Below are 20,132 nucleotides of genomic sequence, written 5' to 3'. Positions count from 1 at the left end.
TGACCTCTATGTATCGTTGGTTAGGGTGAGGGTTAGTAATAGGTTGATAATAGGTTATTAACAGATGACCTCTATGTATCTGTTGCCCATGTGGTGTTTGTGTCTCTGCAGGGCCATGTCTCTGTGCTCTTCACTGATGAAGCGGACCATAGCCTCTCCGTTCCTCCGACCCTGGGCGTTCAGACACAACGCAGCACCACCTCTGGACAACACACAGCATTACAGCTATTACAACTATTTCAATACACTACACACCATCATAACAGCAACGAGTCAAACACAACACACCACTAGACACTGAACACACATACTTGGCAATGTTGAGTCCTCTGAAGAAGCGAGCGATGTCCTGGTCAGATGACTGCCACGGCAACCCCCTTGCTCTGATCACTGTGTTGTCACACACACGCTCCATCTTACTGCTACACACACGCGTGCACATGGACACACACACACACACACACACACACACACACCAGTTAGCATCAAATCACTCACCCGCTCCATCCAACTATGTAAGAACACCAATGAATAGTATCATATCATCTACCTTACTGCTAATCTATCTTAACGAGTCTAGTTACCAAGTGCCGCTTTCAAACTTCTCAGTGACTCTCTCTGGGTTTGAGAATGTGTGACCTACAACAAACAGAAGACCAGAGCAGAAGTCAAAGATAAGCAACAACGAYAACATTGTGAGAAAAGTCAGAGTTTGTGTAAGTTAGTGTGTCACTCACATAAGGGTTCCAATAGCAGGGCTAGGACGATGTTGGCCATGGTCTGGACCTGCAGTGCTGCTGTGACCGGTGACAACATGGCCGTCGGATCCAACACAGCCGTTGGATCCAGTACGGCCGGCGGCTCCAATATGGCTACTGGCTCCACAGTTACACTGAGAGCTGAGGAAACCGTGGTCAAGGAGAAAACTACAGGAGAGGAGCAAGCAAGGTGTGTGTGTGCATGTGTGTGTGKGTTAGTCCTGCTTCCTGGTAGGTGTGTAGGGCTGGTCCTGTTGGCTCAACACACAGCATGTTCCTCTTGGAGCTACAGTGAGACACGTCAATTGTGTCTCTATTTGCATTTCAAAACCTCTASTCCCACAGCCAACACCCTGAGGCCTGCAGACGCCTCCCCCATGGGAGTGTGTCAGTATCACACACACTCTCGTGCTCTCTCTCTCTCACAACCATGCACGCGCGATCACACACACACACACATGCACTAACGGCATGAAGCTACACTACAGAAGCAGGGTTCATGCAAAGCTGTAAAATGAACCAAGTGTCATTGCTGTGAGTGTCATTGCTGTGAGTGTCATTGCTGTGAGTGTCATTGCTGTGAGTGTCATTGCTGGTGAGTGTCATTGGCTTGTGAGTTCTTTTGCTGTGAGTGTCATTGCTGTGAGTGTCATTGCTGTGAGTGTCATTGCTGTGAGTGTCTTTGCTGTGAGTGTCATTGCTGTGAGTGTCATTTGCTGTGAGTAATTCTTGCTGTGAGTGTCATTGCTGTGAGTATCTTTGGCTGTGAGTGTCATTGCTGTGAGTGTCATTGCTGTGAGTGTCTTTGCTGTGAGTGTCATTGCTGTGAGTGTCATTTGCTGTTGAGTGTCATTGCTGTGAGTGTCATTGCTCTGAGTGTCTATTGCTGTGAGTGTCTTTTTGCTGTGAGTGGCATTGTTTGTGAGTGTCGTTTGCTGTGAGTGTCATTGCTGTGAGTGTCCTTGCTGTGAGTGTCATTGCTGTGAGTGTCATTGCTGTGTTTCTCAGTTGTAAGGATACATTCTGCCATGTACTGCACCTCCAGGCTCTTGGTGTCTGCAGAGGGGAAGTGCTTCCTGAACTCTTTCTTCAGGTCAAAAAAGGAGTTGAAACATTCTGGCAGTGCCAGGTTCTGCCGAGGAAGACAACTGCAGACATTACACACTGGGCACAGACGTCAATTCAACGTCTATTCCAAGTTGSTTCAACGTAATTCTATTGAAATGACGTGGAAACAACRTTGATTYAACCAGTGTGTGCCCAGTGGGTAAAGTCACATACATTAACCCAGGGGAACTGAATGTGGCATGTGCTTGGATCACCAGAGTTTGAGTCTTGCACGGACCAAATATACTGTAGTATGCCCCTTTAAAAACGTTCTGACCATATTATTATTGATTGAACAGTAGAGAGGAGGAAGAGAACATGTGCAGCCTACCATTGACAGCTGTTAGKTGTTGGGTCGTATCAGGAGCTAGGCTGTCTGTTTACTACCCTCATTTACATATTTACTCATGTCAATAAAGTTAAGTTCCCCATGGGTCTGTATATCATACTAGATGTGAGGGGGGGGGACTCAAGATGTAATAGGAGAACGGTGTGTGTGTGTGTGTGCGTGTGCGTGTGCGTGTGTGCGTGTGTGCGCGCGTTCATGTTCAAACAAAGCCAAGACAATATGTCAAGACAACCTCCCATTTCAACATCATGTAGAGCAGGATCTTGACAGAACAGCAGACATAACACATTTCTTTATGGTTCTGTGAACACCAAACGCTTCTGCTGGAGGTAATTGTGCTCCCCGCCCTGCCAGCCTGTACCCTTACCTTGCCCGCAGCTTCGGGGTGGAGAACCTGGCGAATGTGGAGCTGCCCGTCCGTACACACACACACTGACGTGCCYGCRCCCAAGCTGTTCACCTCATTGGTCAATCTCAGATGGAACTGTTYAAAACATAGGAAGAGATCAGCTACAATGTAAACTCTTTAAATCAATATCAGATAATACATCTGTAATAAACAATTACAGAACAACTCACTGGTAATATTGAAAATCCACTAACATTTTATTGGTTGAAAGTGTGATCATTATTCTGGTAATGATGAATATCAATGCAGCCATTTATAATCTCATTATTCAGCAAGAGCCAAAACGTTGGCCACAGTACACAATTTCATCCAATGAGTTATAACTGTTTACTACTGACTAATAAACAACCTATTAATGCTGTTTATAGACTATTTAAACTGAGTCAACCTTAATGGAAAGTATTACCATGAAGACAAAATATTTACAAAAACATCCAAATATAGGCTTACAAATTACTGCTTGTGATAAAGTCCAACTTGAATGGCTTGTTTACTTTCGAGCGGCTGGAAAAGATTTGTGGGGTGATGTCATCGATGTTTGTGTGTGTATGTCTGTCTATTGTCTTTTGTCTATGTATGGTTTATATTTTTGGTTTCAGAGAACAAGCACTTTAATTGGTACTAGTTGTATGAGCCTCATTATGCTAATTGGGGGGGTCATTTGCATTACTAAGCTCTAAAGATCCACACCTCCTCATCACTCAATGGACTTTTATAAATGTCCCTCAGGCTGTCAAGTAAAATGCCATCAAATCTATAGGGATCGATGGTTCATTATTAGCCAATTATAATTAGATATCTCAGGATCAAGGCCTAAATAAACAATCAATTGTTATCAAACTCCAATCAATGCATCGGTGCCTCTGATTTCAAGTGAAGGAGGAATGGATGGCAAAGCAGAATATGATGAGGTCAAACATGTATTTCATAAAAAACCACGAGACAACAGATACTGTCTGTACCTGGTTTAGCGCGTGCTCCAAGCCTGTGACTGTAGAGACAGACTCCACGCTGTCCTCTCTCTCCCCCAGACAATCTTCTGTAAGGTCCGAGTGCTCAGGCCGTATTAACACCTCATTCACCTTTCCCAACTGGACCAGAGAGAAAACACACACACTTCAGTACATTTAAAACAACAATGTGTACACTTAAATACACACTTTAATATGCATAATGGAGTAGCCGATTTATGGCTAACTTATGATCAGTTTTGTCATTAGACCTCATAATCAGAAGAAAGGTGGTCGTCTATTAAACCAAATAGGGCACATTGACGCAGAGAGCATTCTGGTTATGTTGGATGAATACTTTGTCTTTCTATAGATTACCTAATCTAGCTCCTGAAAAAAAAAATAGTCATTATCATATTCTCTTAATAAAGAAAGGAAAATATTTTAAAGATKACCTTTTTGTTCTTCAAGTCCACGAGCTGCCACACCAACTGCTCGAGCTCCGTCTCGTCCGAACCCAAGAGGTCTCCGCTCGCGCCAGATGTGGTGGTGAACAACACCGCCAGGTAGTCTACCTGAGCCGTCATTTTCAGGATAAATACAAAAAGAACCTACTCTAATTACACCCAAAAGTAATAGAAAATAACCTACAGCTACACCCCCAGAACAGTATAGAACCCAAAGAATCCAGCCACCCACACACCTATGCGCAAAGGTGTGCTCAGCAACTCCAGATATTTTTAGTGGCTTCTTGATTGCTTGGTAATCTATGCAAAATCTCCGGCACACCTCATCGCAGTGTAATGGTGAATGTTCCTTTTTTTTGTGATGCACCTACCTGTGTGCGCTGCGGTCCACGTGACCCAGGTAGCTACCTGCATGGGGCGTATTCATTACGCCGATTCTGTTGCAAAGCGCTTCTTAAACGGAAACAAACGGGACGAAACGGAGAGGGACCTACCTGCATTTGTCCAATAGAAACTATTGTTTCCTCTGTTTCCTCTCGTTTGGTTCTTAACCTGTAAACGGTTTATGTAATGAATATACCCCTTCTCTTTCTGAGTGCTGTCCCTATTGGTGCTTTCAAACAGGGACGTGGCACGGCATCGCGACAAACCCATCGACCCAACCTGAACAACATACAYGAGAAGAACAACAATCTCATATACTAACCTACAAACTGATCATTGCCTAGTTTTTATCTCTATTCATGAGTAGACGAGTGCATAGGCTATTTCCAAATGCTACGCTTGGCATATAGGCTGCAGTGGGAAATGTTATTGAAAACAATGTMATGTAACATAATGTTGTTTTCTGCATTTCTGCTACTGCTGAGAAAATATTGAGACCAGCCAATCGTGGCAAATCAGTGAAATCATTACAATAAAGTTTATAAGGCCTATTTAAAAATAAACAGTGATGAAAAATATGTATAAATATTGTATAAATATTGTTTTCATTTAGGCTATTGTAAAATACAGATATCAAATATTCAAAGTCAGGCTTACTGCCTGTTTTATTACGGCATCTTTAATAACTTATTATGAGAGTGCCATTGGCAGAAGCCTGAATAACGTTGGATGAACTCTCCACTATGCACCGATTTCAGATCAGTTTGTGTTTTTACTCATTTGAAAACAAATTCGGTTTAAACTGATTCGGGGTCTGTCTTTACAGAACTGCTTGCCGTCGGGTTTTAAAACCCGGAAACCGTTGTGGCTAGATCCGGAAGTTTACCCCAAGTGAAAACAGAAAAACATGGCGGGGGACACTTTAACGGAGCTTCTTTTTCTGGATACGTTCAAACATCAAAGTGCAGAGGTAGTTAAATATGTTAATACCACTTGCTATTTTATCCCAGGAGTGTACTTTGCTGAGATTCCAGTTAGCTAGCTAACTACAGCTTCTGATCCCCCCGTTCCCCTAGGCTAATGCTAACACAGTGGCCACCTTGCATAATAACTAACTCGTCCTTCCAAACTAAGTGTGATGCATTGTTTCCTARCAAGGTATTACGTTTTTAAGTAGGTTACGGGTTCTTATATTCAGTGGTCTCTTCTACAGTTGCAGCGGGGATAGGGATACGCGAAACTAGCTAGCCATAACGGATAACGACAGTCGGCAACGGCGTGTACACAGATTGTTTACCCGCTTGCTAGTCACACAGCTAACGTCTACGTTTACTTGCTAGTTAGCGACTCACACTGTTTACGTTACACAGACAGTTTTCATACTGTTCATCTTTACAGATATAGCCTACAGTTACTGTCTGCAGATGTATACACGAAATTCCCAGTTGTCCCTTTTTGTTTTTGTATGGCACAAAAAGTGCTGACTGTTTCTGTTGTGCAGTAACATGGTCTAAATAAAAATCTAATCACATTTTATTGTTCACATACGCTGAATACAACGGATGTGGTAGGCCTTACAGTGAAATTATTAAAATGTATTCTGTCTGTAGCTGACCAATGTGGATGTGGTGCGGTTCCCGTATGGGGTCCTGATCACAGAGGTGCGMGTCATTCCCCCTGGAATTAAAGCACACACCAGCCTGCCAGACAACCGGGCATTYGGGTAAGAAACCATCATTCAAGGTGTATAAGGGAGAGCTAAATAAATATATACTCCTARCTATGTGCATGTGACATCTGAGACTGGGATGTGTATGAGGGGAACTTCAGGGGCCTCAAACAATCATGCATAGGCACAAATATGTGCGTAAACCATGCGTGGGATCATTTCCGCGCAAAGTGTGCGATTTATCAATATGAACATTTGCCATGACCGTGCTCACACAGTGCCAAGTGGTGGAATAATGCCTTGATTACACCTACAGCCTCATTGCGCAAAATGGTACGCAGCATCATCTGGATATGTGTTCAACGAAAGTTCAACATTCACCTTCTGCTACCATTAATGTCAAACCGTCTACCATACAATTTGATGCATAAATTCAATAAATCCAATGTATGCACCACATAGAACAAACTGTAACGCAATTCTGCAAGGCAAACGCAGCATTCCATTGGGAATGTACTTCTAGTGTACCAAACGCAGTGTCCATTGAGAATGTACTTCTAGTGTACCAAATGCAGCGTTCCATTGGGAATGTACTTCTAGTGTACCAAATGCAGTTTTCCATTGGGAATGTACTTCTAGTGTACCAAACGCAACGTTCCATTGGGAATGTACTTCTAGTGTACCAAACGCAGCGTTCCATTGGGAATGTACTTCTAGTGTACCAAACGCAGCATTCCATTGGGAATGTACTTCTAGTGTACCAAACGCAGCGTTCCATTGGGAATGTACTTCTAGTGTACCAAACGCAGCGTTCCATTGGGAATGTACTTCTAGTGTACCAAATGCAGTTTCCATTGGGAATGTACTCAGTGTACCAAATGCAGTTTTCCATTGGGAATGTACTTCTAGTGTACCAAATGCCAGTTTCCATTGGGAATGTACTTCTAGTGTACCAACGCAGCGTTCCATTGGGAATGTACTTCTAGTGTACCAAACGCAGTTTCCATTGGGAATGTACTTCTAGTGTACCAAATGCAGTTTTCCATTGGAAATGTACTTCTAGTGTACCAAATGCAGTTTTCCATTGGGAATGTACTTCTAGTGTACCAAATGCAGTTTTCCATTGGGAATGTACTTCTAGTGTACCAAACGCAGCGTTCCATTTGGGAATGTACTTCTAGTGTACCAAACGCAGCGTTCCATTGGGAATGTACTTCTAGTGTACCAAATGCAGTTTCCATTGGGAATGTACTTCTAGTGTACCAACAGCAGTTTTCATTGGGAATGTACTTCTAGTGTACCCAAATGCAGCGTTCCATTGGGAATGTACTTCTAGTGTACCAAACGCAACGTTCCATTGGGAATGTACTTCTAGTGTACCAAACGCAGCGTTCCATTGGGAATGTACTTCTAGTGTACCAAACGCAGCATTCCATTGGGAATGTACTTCTAGTGTACCAAACGTAATGACACTGTCGGTGTGATCGAGGTGTAAGGGAACTGTCAAGCGTAGAATGGGGGGGAAATATATGTTGAAAATGTCTGAAATTGTGATGGAGTAATAATTCAATCATTTTCGATGTCATTGTATTTCCATTGTGAATTCATGCAACATATCTTGACAGGCATATCATTTGACCACCAGTGCATTTGTTACTATAATAATTCACATAAAGTACAGTCATTTATTATTTAACCTTTATTTAACTAGGCAAGTCAGTTAAGAACATATTCTTATTTACAATGACAGCCTACCCCGGCCAAACCCAGATGGTCCTGGGCCAATTGTGCGCCACCCTATGGGACGCCCAATCACGGCAGGATGTGATTCGAACCAGGGACTGTAGTGATGCCTCTTGCACTGAGATGCAGTGCCTTAGACCGCTGCGCCACTCGGGAGCCCAAAGTTAGAGGCACGTGTGAAAGTGAAACCATTGTTGAAATATGATAAAAGACTTGAAATAATAGGAAATTGAATGAGAGGTTGATCAAATTTGACACATATTTAACAGATGTTATTGCAGGTGTAGCGAAATGCTGGTGTTTGTAGCTTCAACAGTGCAGTAGTATCTGTGCAGTAGTATGATCTTGCTCAGAAAGTAACGATTGGTTTTGGGAAATTATATCTGATGAGCCAATCTTATAGGATTTCTGTGAGGACTTAAGACTTACTTTAAAAAGGCAACCACATGCCATTCCGGTGCACATCCAAGTGCTGTCCACCCTCAGGTTTTGGCATCGGGAGCTTTCCGATCGACATTTCACAGCTTCGATGAGACAGTGTTTTGGATGCAATTTTCAGTAAAACAAACTGTAACGTACAATTTCCTTACACCGTCGCCCAACAGGTTGAAGTCAAGAGGGGTTTCTTTGCCATCAATGGGTTCCCAAATACGAACGGAGCAATAGCACCCACATCGCCATAAAAGCACCATCCCAAAACGAGTTGAACTATGTGGACAGAAAAGGCTTCCACTCTTAATGTGCAGGTGATCATTTATGTGACGGGCAGAAGACGCTGCTGAATGTGGTGGCCAATGTTGGCCTATAGCCTACAGGAAGTAGCTGTTGAGGATGGATGGCTTATTCCTGACTGTTGTCTACTCATTTGAAATAGATTTACCATTGCTAACGCAACTCATAGTCTTAATGGTTTTACTGGTCAAGCCACAACGGAGAGACAAATAAACCCTTTTGGTTGTACTCAATCTCTGACACTAGCACCTCCTATTTTCTTAGCTTTCTTTGGTTGCAACGTTGTATATCCTGGTACAGTGTGGTATATTCCCCACGTGGTTTAAAGGGATGATTTTGACCATGTATGATTAATTGGGGGCATTTCAAAATGCAAATAGCCAAGGTCGTGCACGAGCACTGGGGCTGAGAACATTTGGTATTTATCAACGATTATCTCCTACCGGTGTACGCATGAAGCTCGTAGGATTGTTTGATAAATCACACTTTTTCTATGTTTAGGAACGTTCTAAATTCTGTTCATAAGAAGTATTTTATAGAAGTTTCTACGCAATATTGATAAATGCAGCTGTAATGTTCAGTTTGGCCTCATTCTCACCGGGGTAGTTGGGTGATTTGTGAGGTAATCGTAACCCGACAGACGGGATCTCTCATGTGGCTGAAAGGGGGGCTGAGTGGTGATGTCATATCCTGTTMCTGTCTGTGTTTCCAGGGAGACATCGCCTCATTCCTTCCAGCTGGAGCTTTTCTTCAACAACCTCACTAAACCCAGCAACGCCTGCTTCCACAGACTGGGCAGGTCAGTAACACTTTGTACCTTCTATTTGAATTGAATGTGTTTGTGTAAAATATATATACAACAGAAATGTACAATGTGGACACAGAGGATAGCACTTAAAAGTATTAATTAAAGCACTTGTTTCCAAAGAGGGGTTCTCGAATATACCTCTACTTCTCTCTGTCTGTATCCATCTCTCTCTACCACTTCCTCTCTCTGTCTGTATCCATCTCTCTCTACCTCTTCCTCTCTCTGTCTGTATCCCTCTCTCTCTACCTCTTCCTCTCTCTGTCTGTATCCCTCTCTCTCTACCTCTTCCTCTGTCTCTCTCTGTCGCTCCTGCCCTCCCAGTATCTGTCTATTTCTCTCTCCCCGCCCCTCCCTTTTTTTCACTTCCCAGAATGTGTCTATAAAAGTATTTGAGAGCTCAAGTCTCACCTGTAGAACCTGTCAGGGCAGAGACCAATCTGTGACGACTGTCTTAGTTCTTGTTCACTCCGAGACGGGTCGCCAGAAACTTGAAAGCCCTGTTGCTGCACCTGCAGAATCACACACAACAGAATGTAGWACCCAGAATGCCACATCGATCATTCCAACAGCGAACACAGGCACAACCTAATGTTAGTCAAGAGCTCACAGGCCGTTGTTGTTCACCTGAGAGAGAACTTGCAGTACATCAGCCCCTCTACTGTAGCCTGCTCCACTACTAATGGAAATGTGATMATTCTGTCTCTCTTTCTCTCGCTGTCTCGTCCTTACAGTTTTGAATATGACGAAAACAAGTCCATCGTTTTCAGGCCCAATGGAAAGGTAAAGACTCCTCCCCSTCTGTCTGTAGAAAGGTCACTGTTCTCTCTACAGGTGAACTGTGTTGTGTGTGTCGCTGTGTGTTTGTAATGGTGAGTGTGTGTGTTGTGTAGGTGAACACAGATGGACTGGTGCTGCGTGGATGGTACACCAGTCTGACGGTGGCGGTGTACGGTACAGCAGAAAGGTCACATGGTCACGACCGGGACTCTCCCCCACCTCCCCCTCCCCCACCCCCACAACAACAGACTGGCCTCAACAGGATCATCAAACAAGGTGGGTAAAGACTCATACTAGGGTTGCCAGGATACCACTATCACAATACTATCATACTTTCCATGGCAAAAGGGAAAACACAAGGTGGACTAAACTGTGTGTGTCTCAGAGTGGGATAAGGAGGAGCAGTATAATGTCAGTCCCCCCAGACCAGCTCCCAGAGGCCCCCGCACCCCTCCTGGACCGCCCCCACCAGATGATGATGATGAGGAGCCGGTTCCAGTGACCGGTAACACACACACACACACACACACTTCTCTGCATCTCTATGTTCATCTCACAGGGACAGATTTCATACTGTATATTCAACTAGATAACCTTGCCAAAATAAACATTTCCATGTATTTGTGCAAGCTTGTATCCGTGTATACCTGATGCCCTCTTTGGTTGCCGTGATAACCGACTGTGGTGTCCATGGTGACTGTCCCAGTTGGAGTGGCCAAGGCGGAGCCGACTGAAAGAGGGGAGGACTACCTGGAGGCGGTCTCACCTGAGCGCAGCTCACTGCCTGCCGACGACCCCTACTCAGACGCCGAGCCTGAGGAAGAGGGGGAGGAGGAAGAGGATGAAGAGCCGGAAGAAGAGGACGATGCACGGACAGAGTGTAGCGCCCCTGAGGATGAGGAGGAGGAAGAGGATGAGGGTGAGGAGGAGGAAGAGATGGAGGAAGGTAGGGGGGCTCCTGTGTGACGGCAGGACAGACAGTGTGTGTGTGCTCTGGCATGCTGCTCAGACCCCTCAACACTACCACCCTGCGCTCAGACCCCTCAACCCGTAACACCTGCTCAGACCCTCAACCCTACACCTGCTCAGACCCCTCAACCTACACCCTGCTCAGACCCCCTCACCCTACCACCCTGCTCAGACCCATACACCCTACACCCTGCTCAGACCCCTCAACCCTACAACCTGCTCAAGACCCCTCACACCCTACACCTGCTTCAGACCCCCTCCACCCTACACCTGCTCAGACCCTCACCCTACACCCTGCTCAGACCCCTACACCCTCTGCTCAGACCCCTCAACCTACAACCTGCTCAGACCCCACTCAACCCACACCATCCTCAACCCCTGCAACCCACACACCTGCTTCAGACCCTCAACCCTACACCCTCAGACCCTCTCAGACCCCTCCACCCTACACCTCTGCTCAGATCTACACCCGCTCACACCCTACACGCTCTTCTCAGAACCCCATACCACCAACTGCTCAGACCCCTCAACCCTACACCCTGCTCAGACCCTCAACGCCTACCCACCCTAACACCCTGCTCAACCACCTCCACTCCTACCCCTGCCAGACCCCTCACCCTACATCGCCTGTTCAGACCCTCACCCTACAAACCTGCTCAGACGCCGCTACACCTACACCCTGCTCAGACCCTCACACCCTACAGCCCTCACGCTCACCCTCAATCGTACCTACACCGTTACCCTCCACCCCTACACCCTGCTCAGACCGCCATCCTACCTGCCTCAGACCCTCAGCACACCTGTTCAGACCCCCCACCTACACCCTGCTCAGACCCCTCACACCCTACACCCTTACTCAGACACCCTCCACCCTACCACCTGCTCAGACCCTCATCTAACCCTACACCTGTCAGACCCCTCACTACACCCGCTGACCCTCCCCCTCACGCAACCCCTCAACCCTACACCTGTTCAGACCCCTCAACACTACACCCTGTCAGACCCCTCACCCTACACCCTGCTCAGACCCCTCCACCCTACACCCTGCTCAGACCCCTCAACCCACACCCTGCTCAGACCCCTAACCTACACCCTCTCAACCCCTCAACCACACCCTGGTCAGACCCCTCAACCCTTCACCCTGCTCAGGACCCCTCAACCCTACACCTGCTCAGACCCCTCAACCTACACCTGCTGCTTCCAGACCCTCCACCCTACACCTGCTCAACCCCTACCCTACACCCGCTCAGACCCCACACCTACACCCTCTCCAGACCCCCTCAACGCCTACCCTGCTCAGACCCTCAACCTACACCCTGCTGCAGACCCCTAGCAACCCTTACACCCTGCTTCGCCCCTGCAACCCTACAGCCCTGCTAGACCCCTCAACCTACACCCTGCCTCAGACCCCTACACCCTACACCCTGCTCAGACCCCTCAACCCTACACCCTGCTCAGACCCCTCACCTACACTCTCAGACCCCCAACCTACACCCTGTAGACCCTCAAACCCTACACCCTGCTCAGACCCCTCAACCGTACAACCTTCAGAACCCATCAACCCTAACCCTGCTCAGACCCCTACACCCTACACACTGCTCAGACCCCTCCACCCTACACCCTGCTCAGACCCCTCAACCCTACAACCTGCTCATACCCCTACACCCTGCTCAGACCCCTCACCCCCTCAATCCTATACCCTCACTCCCTGTTCAGACCCCTCCACCCTACACCCTGCTCAGACCCCTCCAGACCCTACACCCTCCTCAGACCCCTCCACCCCCAACCCTGCTCAGACCCTCCACCCTACACCCTGCTCAGACCCCTCCACCCAACCCTTGCTCAGACCCCTCCACCCTACACCCTGCTCAGACCCTCCACCCCAACCCTGCTCAGAACCCCTCCACCGCTACACCCTGCTCCAGACCCCTCAACCTACCACCCTGTTCAGACCCCTACCACCCTGCTCAGACCCTCAACCCTACACCCTACACCCTGCTCAGACCCCTCAACCCTACACCCTGTCAACCCCTTCACCTACACCCTGCCTCAGACCCCTCAACCCTACACCCTGCTCCTAACCTCACCCGCCAGACCCCTCACCCTACACCCTGCTTCAGACCCCTACCACACCCTGCTCAGACCCCTACCACCCTGCTCAGACCCTCAATCCTATACCCTACACCCTGTTCAGACCCCTCCACCTACACCCTGCTCAGACCCTCCACCCTACACCCTGCTCAGACCCCTCCACCCAACCCTGCTAGACCCCTCAACCCTACACCCTGTTCAACCCCTCCACCCTACACCCTGCTCAGACCCCTCAACCACACCCTGTTCAGACCCCTTCACCCTACACCCTGCTCAGACCCCTCAACCCTACACCCTGTTCAGACCCCTTCACCCTACACCCTCTGCTCAGACCCCTCAACCCTACACCCTGCTCAGACCCCCTCCACCCTACACCCTCTCAGACCCCTAAACCCTACACCCTGCTCAGACCCCTCAACCCAACACCCTGCTCAGACCCCTCAACCCTCCACCCTGCTCAGACCCCCAACCCTACACCCTGCTCAGACCCCTACACCCTGCTCAGACCCCTCAACCTATACCCTCCACCCACACCCTGCTCAGACCCTCCACCCTACACCCTGCTCAGACCCCTCAATCCTATACCTCCACCCTACACCCTGCTCAGACCCCTCCACCCTACACGCCTGCTCAGACCCCCCACCCCTACACCCTGCTCAGAACCCTCAAACCTCCACCCTGCTCAGACCCCTCAACCCTACACCCTGCTCAGACCCCTCCACCCTCCACCCTGTTCAGACCCCTCAAACCCTCCACCCTGCTCAAGACCCCTCAACCCTACAAACCGCTGTGCAGACCCCTCACCCTTACACCCTGCTCAGACCCCCAACCCACACCCTGCTCAGACCCTCAACCCTACACCCTGCTCAGGACCCCTCAACCCTAACAACCCTGTTCAGACCCCCTCCACCCTAAACCCTACACCCTGCTCAGAACCCCTCCACCCTACAACCCTGCTCTGTGATGTTATAACCAGGCCTAACCGTTGTAATATAAGGCTTAAGAGCCATGGCTGTTGCTGCTGTAGTATCAGATCCTCTTGCATGACAAACTAACTGTGCCTGTCTGCTGTGGTTCYCTAACATTCTTAACTCTTGGTTGAGTGAACTGTAATTTCATCATGTTATTAATGTTTTACAACTTATGTGAGTGTTGTGAGTGAGGCCTTTTCTTTTGCTGTGTTTGTGTTTTTGTTGTTCTACAATATTTCTCCCTCCTCACCCTCCCTCCTCACCCTCCCTCCTCTCTCCAGGTGATGGTTATGAGGAGATCAGTAGTGATGAGGATGACTTGGACAATGGGAGTTTTAAGCTGCCCAGTTTTGACATTGACTACACCCCTGAAGACCTGGCCTCTGTGCCCCCAGTCCAGTACGACCCCTACGAAAGAGAGCTACGCCCACTGCTCTACTTCACCCCTCCCTACAAGACCCGCTTCGACTCCCAGCTGGAGAGGGCTAGGGGGGCTGTGTGTGTTGGTCCAGAGGGGCCTGGAGGTGGAGAAGGGGCAGAGGCTGAGGTTGTTGCCCAGATGAGAGAGCTCCTGGCTGGGATAGGAGAGGACCGTGACTCCCGCTGGGTCACGGCCCTAGAGCAGGCATCAGGGCTGCTCGCTAGAGGRCTGGGCTTTCTGATTGGACASGGGGAATGGGAGGRGCCTATTRGAGCTCTGGTCCAATGGGCTCTYCAGGGTCTTAGTATGGAGATAGCTCTGACCCAACCCATTGCTCTAAACCTCAGGCAGCTGAAAGCTGGAGCTAAGCTGGCTTCCTGCTTGGCCGAGTGCCCACAGGGCCTCACTGCGCTGCTGCACGAGGGAGCACTGGAGCTCCTACTAGAGCTGCTCCAGGTGGACCATGTGTCGTCCACGCTGAAGCTGTGTATCCTGAGGGCTCTGGATGCTCTGACCAGTGCCCCCGCTGGTGTGGAGGCCTTCCTACAGGAGGGGGAGATRGAGAGGAGTGGATACCAGGTGAGAGAGGCCATAGACATACGGTACACATGAAGACCTTATAATAGGAGAGGCTGCGTGTGTTTCTAACTGAGGTTGTGTGTSKKYGTSKKYGTSYSYSYCSCCYGCAGCGGTTGGTGCAGCTGTTCCTGGGGGAGGAAACCGTGCGGGTGGTAACTGCGGGCAACGCCATTCTGCAGAAAAGCCACGCCTATGAGGTTATGACTGATCTGCAGAGGACAGCGGCAGCCTGGAGCGAACCTCTGCAGGTAAGCACACACTGACTGGAGATCTGCGTTTTAAGAACAGTTATTTGRGTCTGATAAAGTTTCCCATTTCATAACCAGTTCCCAGTTCAGTGTGGAACTCTGGGGTTTCTATGACTGAGGTTCTACTGTCCAYATAATTACTACAGAATATCAGTATATAAGAATTATCAGTGTTATATTTCAGGATGAGGGGGAGGAGCCTGACATAGCCATGGAGGAGGAGACATCATTAGGCCCCTCCCCTGTCAGCGAGGCTGAGCTGGATAGGTTGGCTGGGGTTCTAGAAGAGTTACATCACCTTCTAGAGACCGCCCCCCACACCATGGTCCAGCCCCCTGGAAAGGCCTTCCCTACAACCGCACGCATTACGGGTCCACAGGAGAGAGACGACCCCTACCCTACACTGTACAGGTAGGTACAACACCACACACACACACACACACACACACACACACACACAGTCATTTGTACTAATAACTCTTCCCCCCACCCCACAGGTACATGCATGCATGTCACTTCCTGGAGAGCTCGGCGGTGGCGTTGTCAGCAGCAGTGGCGGCGGGGCGTACAGGTGTCACTCACGCTGTCAGGGAAGTCCTGCACTTTCTGTCTCTCACCCAATCAGGACTGCTTTTCATGCTGGCCCAGCCCACGCCTACCAACCTGCTGCTCCGGGGGTCTGAATACTCCAAAGACGCACGCGCTCTCTCTCTCTCTCCCTCCAAGATCTGGGTCAGCCACTGTCACAACTATTTGCATGTACCGCAGGGCAGCTCTCTAAGCCCTCTACTTGTTTCTTTTTACCAATGACTTGCAACTGGTATTACACAAAGCATGTGTGTCCATGTATGCTGATGATTAAACCGTATAAGCATCAGCACACAAGCTAGAAGTCACTGAAACCCTTAACAAAGAGTTGCAGTCTGTTTTGGAGTGGGTGGCAGTAATAACTGTCCTGAACATCTCTAAAACTAACAGCATTGTACTTGGTACACATCATTCCTTAAGTTCTAGACCTCAGCTGAATCTGGTATTGAATTGTGTTGCTGTTGAACAAGTTGAGGAGACTAAATTACTTGATGTTACCGTAGATTGTAACCTGTCATGGTCAAAACATATAGATTCAATTGTGAAGATGCTTTTTTGACACCACACTCCACAGGCTTCTAGTTGTATCTTATCTTGATTATTGTCCAGTCATATGGTCACGTGCTGCAAAGAAAGACCTAGTAAGCTCCAGCTGGCCCAGAACAAGAAGCGGCACGTCTTGCTCTTCATTGTTTTGGTCCCGTGTGGCTCAGTGGTAAAGCATGGCGCTTGCAACGCCAGGGTTGTGGGTTCATTCCCACGGGGGGACCAGGATGAATATGTATGAACGTCCAATTTGTAAGTCGCTCTGGATAAGAGCGCTTGTAAATGACTTAAATGTAAATGTAATTGTAATCAGAGGTAGATATTATACACTATGCATGCCAGTCTTCTCTCGGTAGAGTTGAGGAGAGACTGACTGTGTTCTTATTAAAAACAAGAAGTGACGCAATGTGTTGGAAATTCTAAATTGTTTGCATGTCAACTTCACACAGACACACAATCACACACCCACCAGACTTGCCACAAGGGGTCTTTTCACAGTCCCAGGTCCAAAAACAAATTCAAGGACGTTTGTACAGATTATAACAGAGCCATGACCGCATAGAACTCCCTTCCATCTATATAGCCAAGTGAACCCCGAAACCTGGTTTAAAAACAAAAATAACACCACCTCTCAACAGGCCTCTCCCGCATGTGACCTACTGTTGTGCATATTACTGACATGTATGTATAACCGTCTCCCGCATGTGACCTACTGTGCTTGTTTACTGACATGTATGTATAACCGATCGATTTGCGCACCACACACACACCAGTTAATGTTTTTAAATTGTCAAGTCTTGTCTCAAATGTTCTTTGTATGTGTCTACCCCAGTCAGACCCCAGACCCAGTCGCCAGTCAGACCTCGGACGTCACCTCGACCGCAACCCAGTCGGAACCCATAGACCCCTCGGAACCCCAGTTGACCGGGAAAATACCCAGCGAACGTCGAAAAAGCCCCAGTCGACCCAGTACAGACCCAGTTCGGAACCCCAGTAAGGACCCCAGTCGGAACCCAGTTAAGACCCCAGTAAGAGACCCAGTTCGGAACCCCAGTAAGACCCAGTCGGAACCCCACAGTCCGAACCAATTAAACCTCAGTTCGGAACCCCAGTAAGACCCCAGTTGGAACCAGTCGGAGTAAGAACCCAGTGCCCCGAAGTCGAACCCAGTAAGACCCATCGGACCCAGTCGGAACCCAGTTAAGGACCCAGTCGAACCCAGTAAGACCCAGTGAACCCAGTGACCCCATTCGGAACCCCAGTAAGGACCCAGTGGCAACCCATTAAGACCCAGTTCGGACCAGTTCGGAACCCCAGTTAGGAACCAGTTTAAGACCCCAGTTGGAACCCAGTCGGACCTACAGTAGACCCCAGTCGGAACAAGTTGGACCAGTCACACCCCAGTTAAGACTGCTCGCATTGAAGATCCTAATAATTCAAATCAAACAGCTTGACTCCATGATGAAGGACGTCTCTGCTGAAATCCACCAAAGGAGTGGTGCAGAGACCATGCTTTGTGAATCAGGTCCGCCTATATGAATTAAATGTGTATGAACGCTACCGTGTACTTATTGTTTGCTAGTGCGTGCCTCTAGTTAGCTGAAATTAAGCTTAATTCCAAACACACGACAGTTGCCCGGCTTGTAAACTGGCAACTCAGCGCAAATTAGCATTTGTCAATGAATCTCAACAAGGAAACAGGATTTTGAATAATTCGTATTGACTAAAAGTTGGATTCAGCTAACAAAGAAAGGCACGCAACTCAGAGGACAAACACAGGTACAAAGTTAGCCGTTCATAATTTATATATCATATACTTTTGAAGTATTGACCTGTGGCGAATCAATGTTGCTGGCTTGAATTCCAAAAGCCTACTTCTGCTTCACTCGTGTGGATTTCATCAGAACTCTTCTTCACCATGGAGTGAGTAGTTAGTCAGCAAGTTATATCAAAGCAAGTCGGTGGTGTGTGTGTTGGTGTGTGTTGGTGGTGGTATTGGTGTGTGTTGTGTGTGTGGTGGGTGTGTGTGTGTGGTGGGTTGGTGGGGTGGGGTGTGGTGGGTGGCGCGGCGCCACGTGTAGGGGAGCTGAAGGCCTGCAGCAAGTCATCATTATGAAGGATTCACAAACAGCAACAACAAGGTTATCAGTCCTTTGAGGACATTGTAGTGTAACGGCTCACGTGTGTAGTCATGAGGCGGGGATGCTGCCATCATCTACAACTTCACACTTGTCCAGAGGTTCCAGCCCCTTGACCTCAGCTCTTGGAAAAACACCAACACTGAGGGACACTTTAGTTGGCAGTTCACCTGTTTCAAGGAATTTGATTTAGTAACCCACATTTGTTGGGGTACTCTCCAATCGTAATACCAATGTTAGTAAAAGTCTGTCCGATCGCTTGCAACTCCCCCTCGGACTCGGGAGAGGCGAAGGTTTGAGAGCCATTGTTGTCCTCCGAAACACGACCCGCATCTGCTTCTTGAAACACCGCCTCCGCTTAACCCGGAAGCCAGCCGACAACATGTCGGAGGAAACACCGTCCAGCTGCGCGACCGGAGCCAGCTTGCAGGCGCCCGGCCCACCACAAGGAGCCCGCTTAGAGCGCGATAGACAAGGCATATTCTCAGCCCGGCCAACCCTCCCTAACCCGACAACGTTGGGCCCAATTGGCTTGCGCCGCATGGGTCTCCCGGTCACGGCCGACTGTGAACACACCTCTGTGGACGAATTTCCGTGGATGCAGTGCCATAGACCGCTGGCTACCATCTCGGGAAGGCCTTCAAACACATTCTTAAGGGGTGAGGGTAGCGGGCTTATGTATACATGATCAGAGGTGGGTGTAGAAGTATATATATAAGATGAAGAGTTAAGGGAACTATCAGTTCACTCCAACTGTTGATATGTAGTACTTGGGTAGGTTGAGTATAGTAGCGTGAGGGTAGTGGTCCACCTTAGCGTTCATGTATTAGTCAGCGGGTTTCAGGAAGCTACGCACTCTGGTAGTAGCGTGGTTGTCATCAGCCTGGCCAGATTGAGTTAGAGGAGCGCGTGTATATCCAATGGTACGGAGATCACTGGAGTTCTGAAACCACCACAGCACCAGCATTACACGCATATTACGGTTCACCGTCCTCCCGGGCCTGGCCCTCCGTGCCGGTCCGCCTTGTTGTGTGCGAGCAGCGTAAACCACGATCAGAGAGGTTGTTTCTCAGGGCTTGAAGACGTGGGCTCAGCGCTCCCTTCCCAGTCTGTGTGAAGGTGATGAGGTAGAGGGCATTTGGAGCATGCTCCGATCTACCTACTCTGCCCTCTTAGCCCCACTTCTTTTTAGCCCAACGCTCCCGGCCGCCGTATTATTCTTAAGATAGCATCGAATAAGCCAGGTTTGCTACACGTTGACGAAATTCAGCTCAGACACGCTTCTGGAAGGGCAAATGCAGGCGCCTTGATAGCCACACCCCCAAACCCTCACCCATCCGGGCACGTAGAACCGCGCGTCCCCAAGTGACCATTTAGGGCTCTCTTGCCTCGCTTCAAGCTTCCAGGCGACGGGGGGCTTAGGGAGAA

General features: G+C 48.6%; 2 protein-coding genes across 2 annotated transcripts in view; one reads left to right on the top strand and one right to left on the bottom strand.

The window, feature by feature from the left end:
• Positions 1-6: 6 nt before the first annotated feature.
• On the bottom strand, positions 7-4,411 carry esrp1 (epithelial splicing regulatory protein 1). The gene is made up of 8 exons (XM_024142427.2): positions 4,029-4,411; positions 3,586-3,714; positions 2,582-2,698; positions 1,779-1,890; positions 738-899; positions 585-639; positions 312-422; positions 7-202 (listed from the first exon to the last, which is right to left on the bottom strand). The coding sequence occupies exons 1-8, from the start codon at positions 4,158-4,160 to the stop codon at positions 58-60; spliced, it is 963 nt and encodes a 320-aa protein (XP_023998195.2). The 5' UTR covers positions 4,161-4,411; the 3' UTR covers positions 7-57.
• An 886-nt stretch (positions 4,412-5,297) lies between these two features.
• Positions 5,298-20,132, top strand: part of virma (vir like m6A methyltransferase associated) — a 25,816-nt gene continuing 10,981 nt past the window's right edge. The window contains exons 1-12 of the mRNA XM_070440905.1: positions 5,298-5,394; positions 6,035-6,147; positions 9,281-9,367; positions 10,108-10,156; positions 10,267-10,429; positions 10,539-10,658; positions 10,860-11,099; positions 14,466-15,184; positions 15,295-15,432; positions 15,617-15,843; positions 15,930-16,109; positions 17,399-17,677. Of these exons, the coding sequence (XP_070297006.1) occupies positions 5,332-5,394; positions 6,035-6,147; positions 9,281-9,367; positions 10,108-10,156; positions 10,267-10,429; positions 10,539-10,658; positions 10,860-11,099; positions 14,466-15,184; positions 15,295-15,432; positions 15,617-15,843; positions 15,930-16,109; positions 17,399-17,677 (2,378 nt within the window). The 5' untranslated portion in view covers positions 5,298-5,331. The remainder of the gene's footprint in view (positions 5,395-6,034; positions 6,148-9,280; positions 9,368-10,107; positions 10,157-10,266; positions 10,430-10,538; positions 10,659-10,859; positions 11,100-14,465; positions 15,185-15,294; positions 15,433-15,616; positions 15,844-15,929; positions 16,110-17,398; positions 17,678-20,132) is intronic.

The sequence above is a fragment of the Salvelinus sp. IW2-2015 genome, unplaced genomic scaffold, assembly GCF_002910315.2.
Source record: "Salvelinus sp. IW2-2015 unplaced genomic scaffold, ASM291031v2 Un_scaffold3151, whole genome shotgun sequence".
NCBI classification, from domain to species: domain Eukaryota; kingdom Metazoa; phylum Chordata; class Actinopteri; order Salmoniformes; family Salmonidae; genus Salvelinus; species Salvelinus sp. IW2-2015.
The sequence above is the reverse complement of the archived record's forward strand: the minus strand, read 5'-3'. Positions and strand labels throughout refer to the sequence as shown.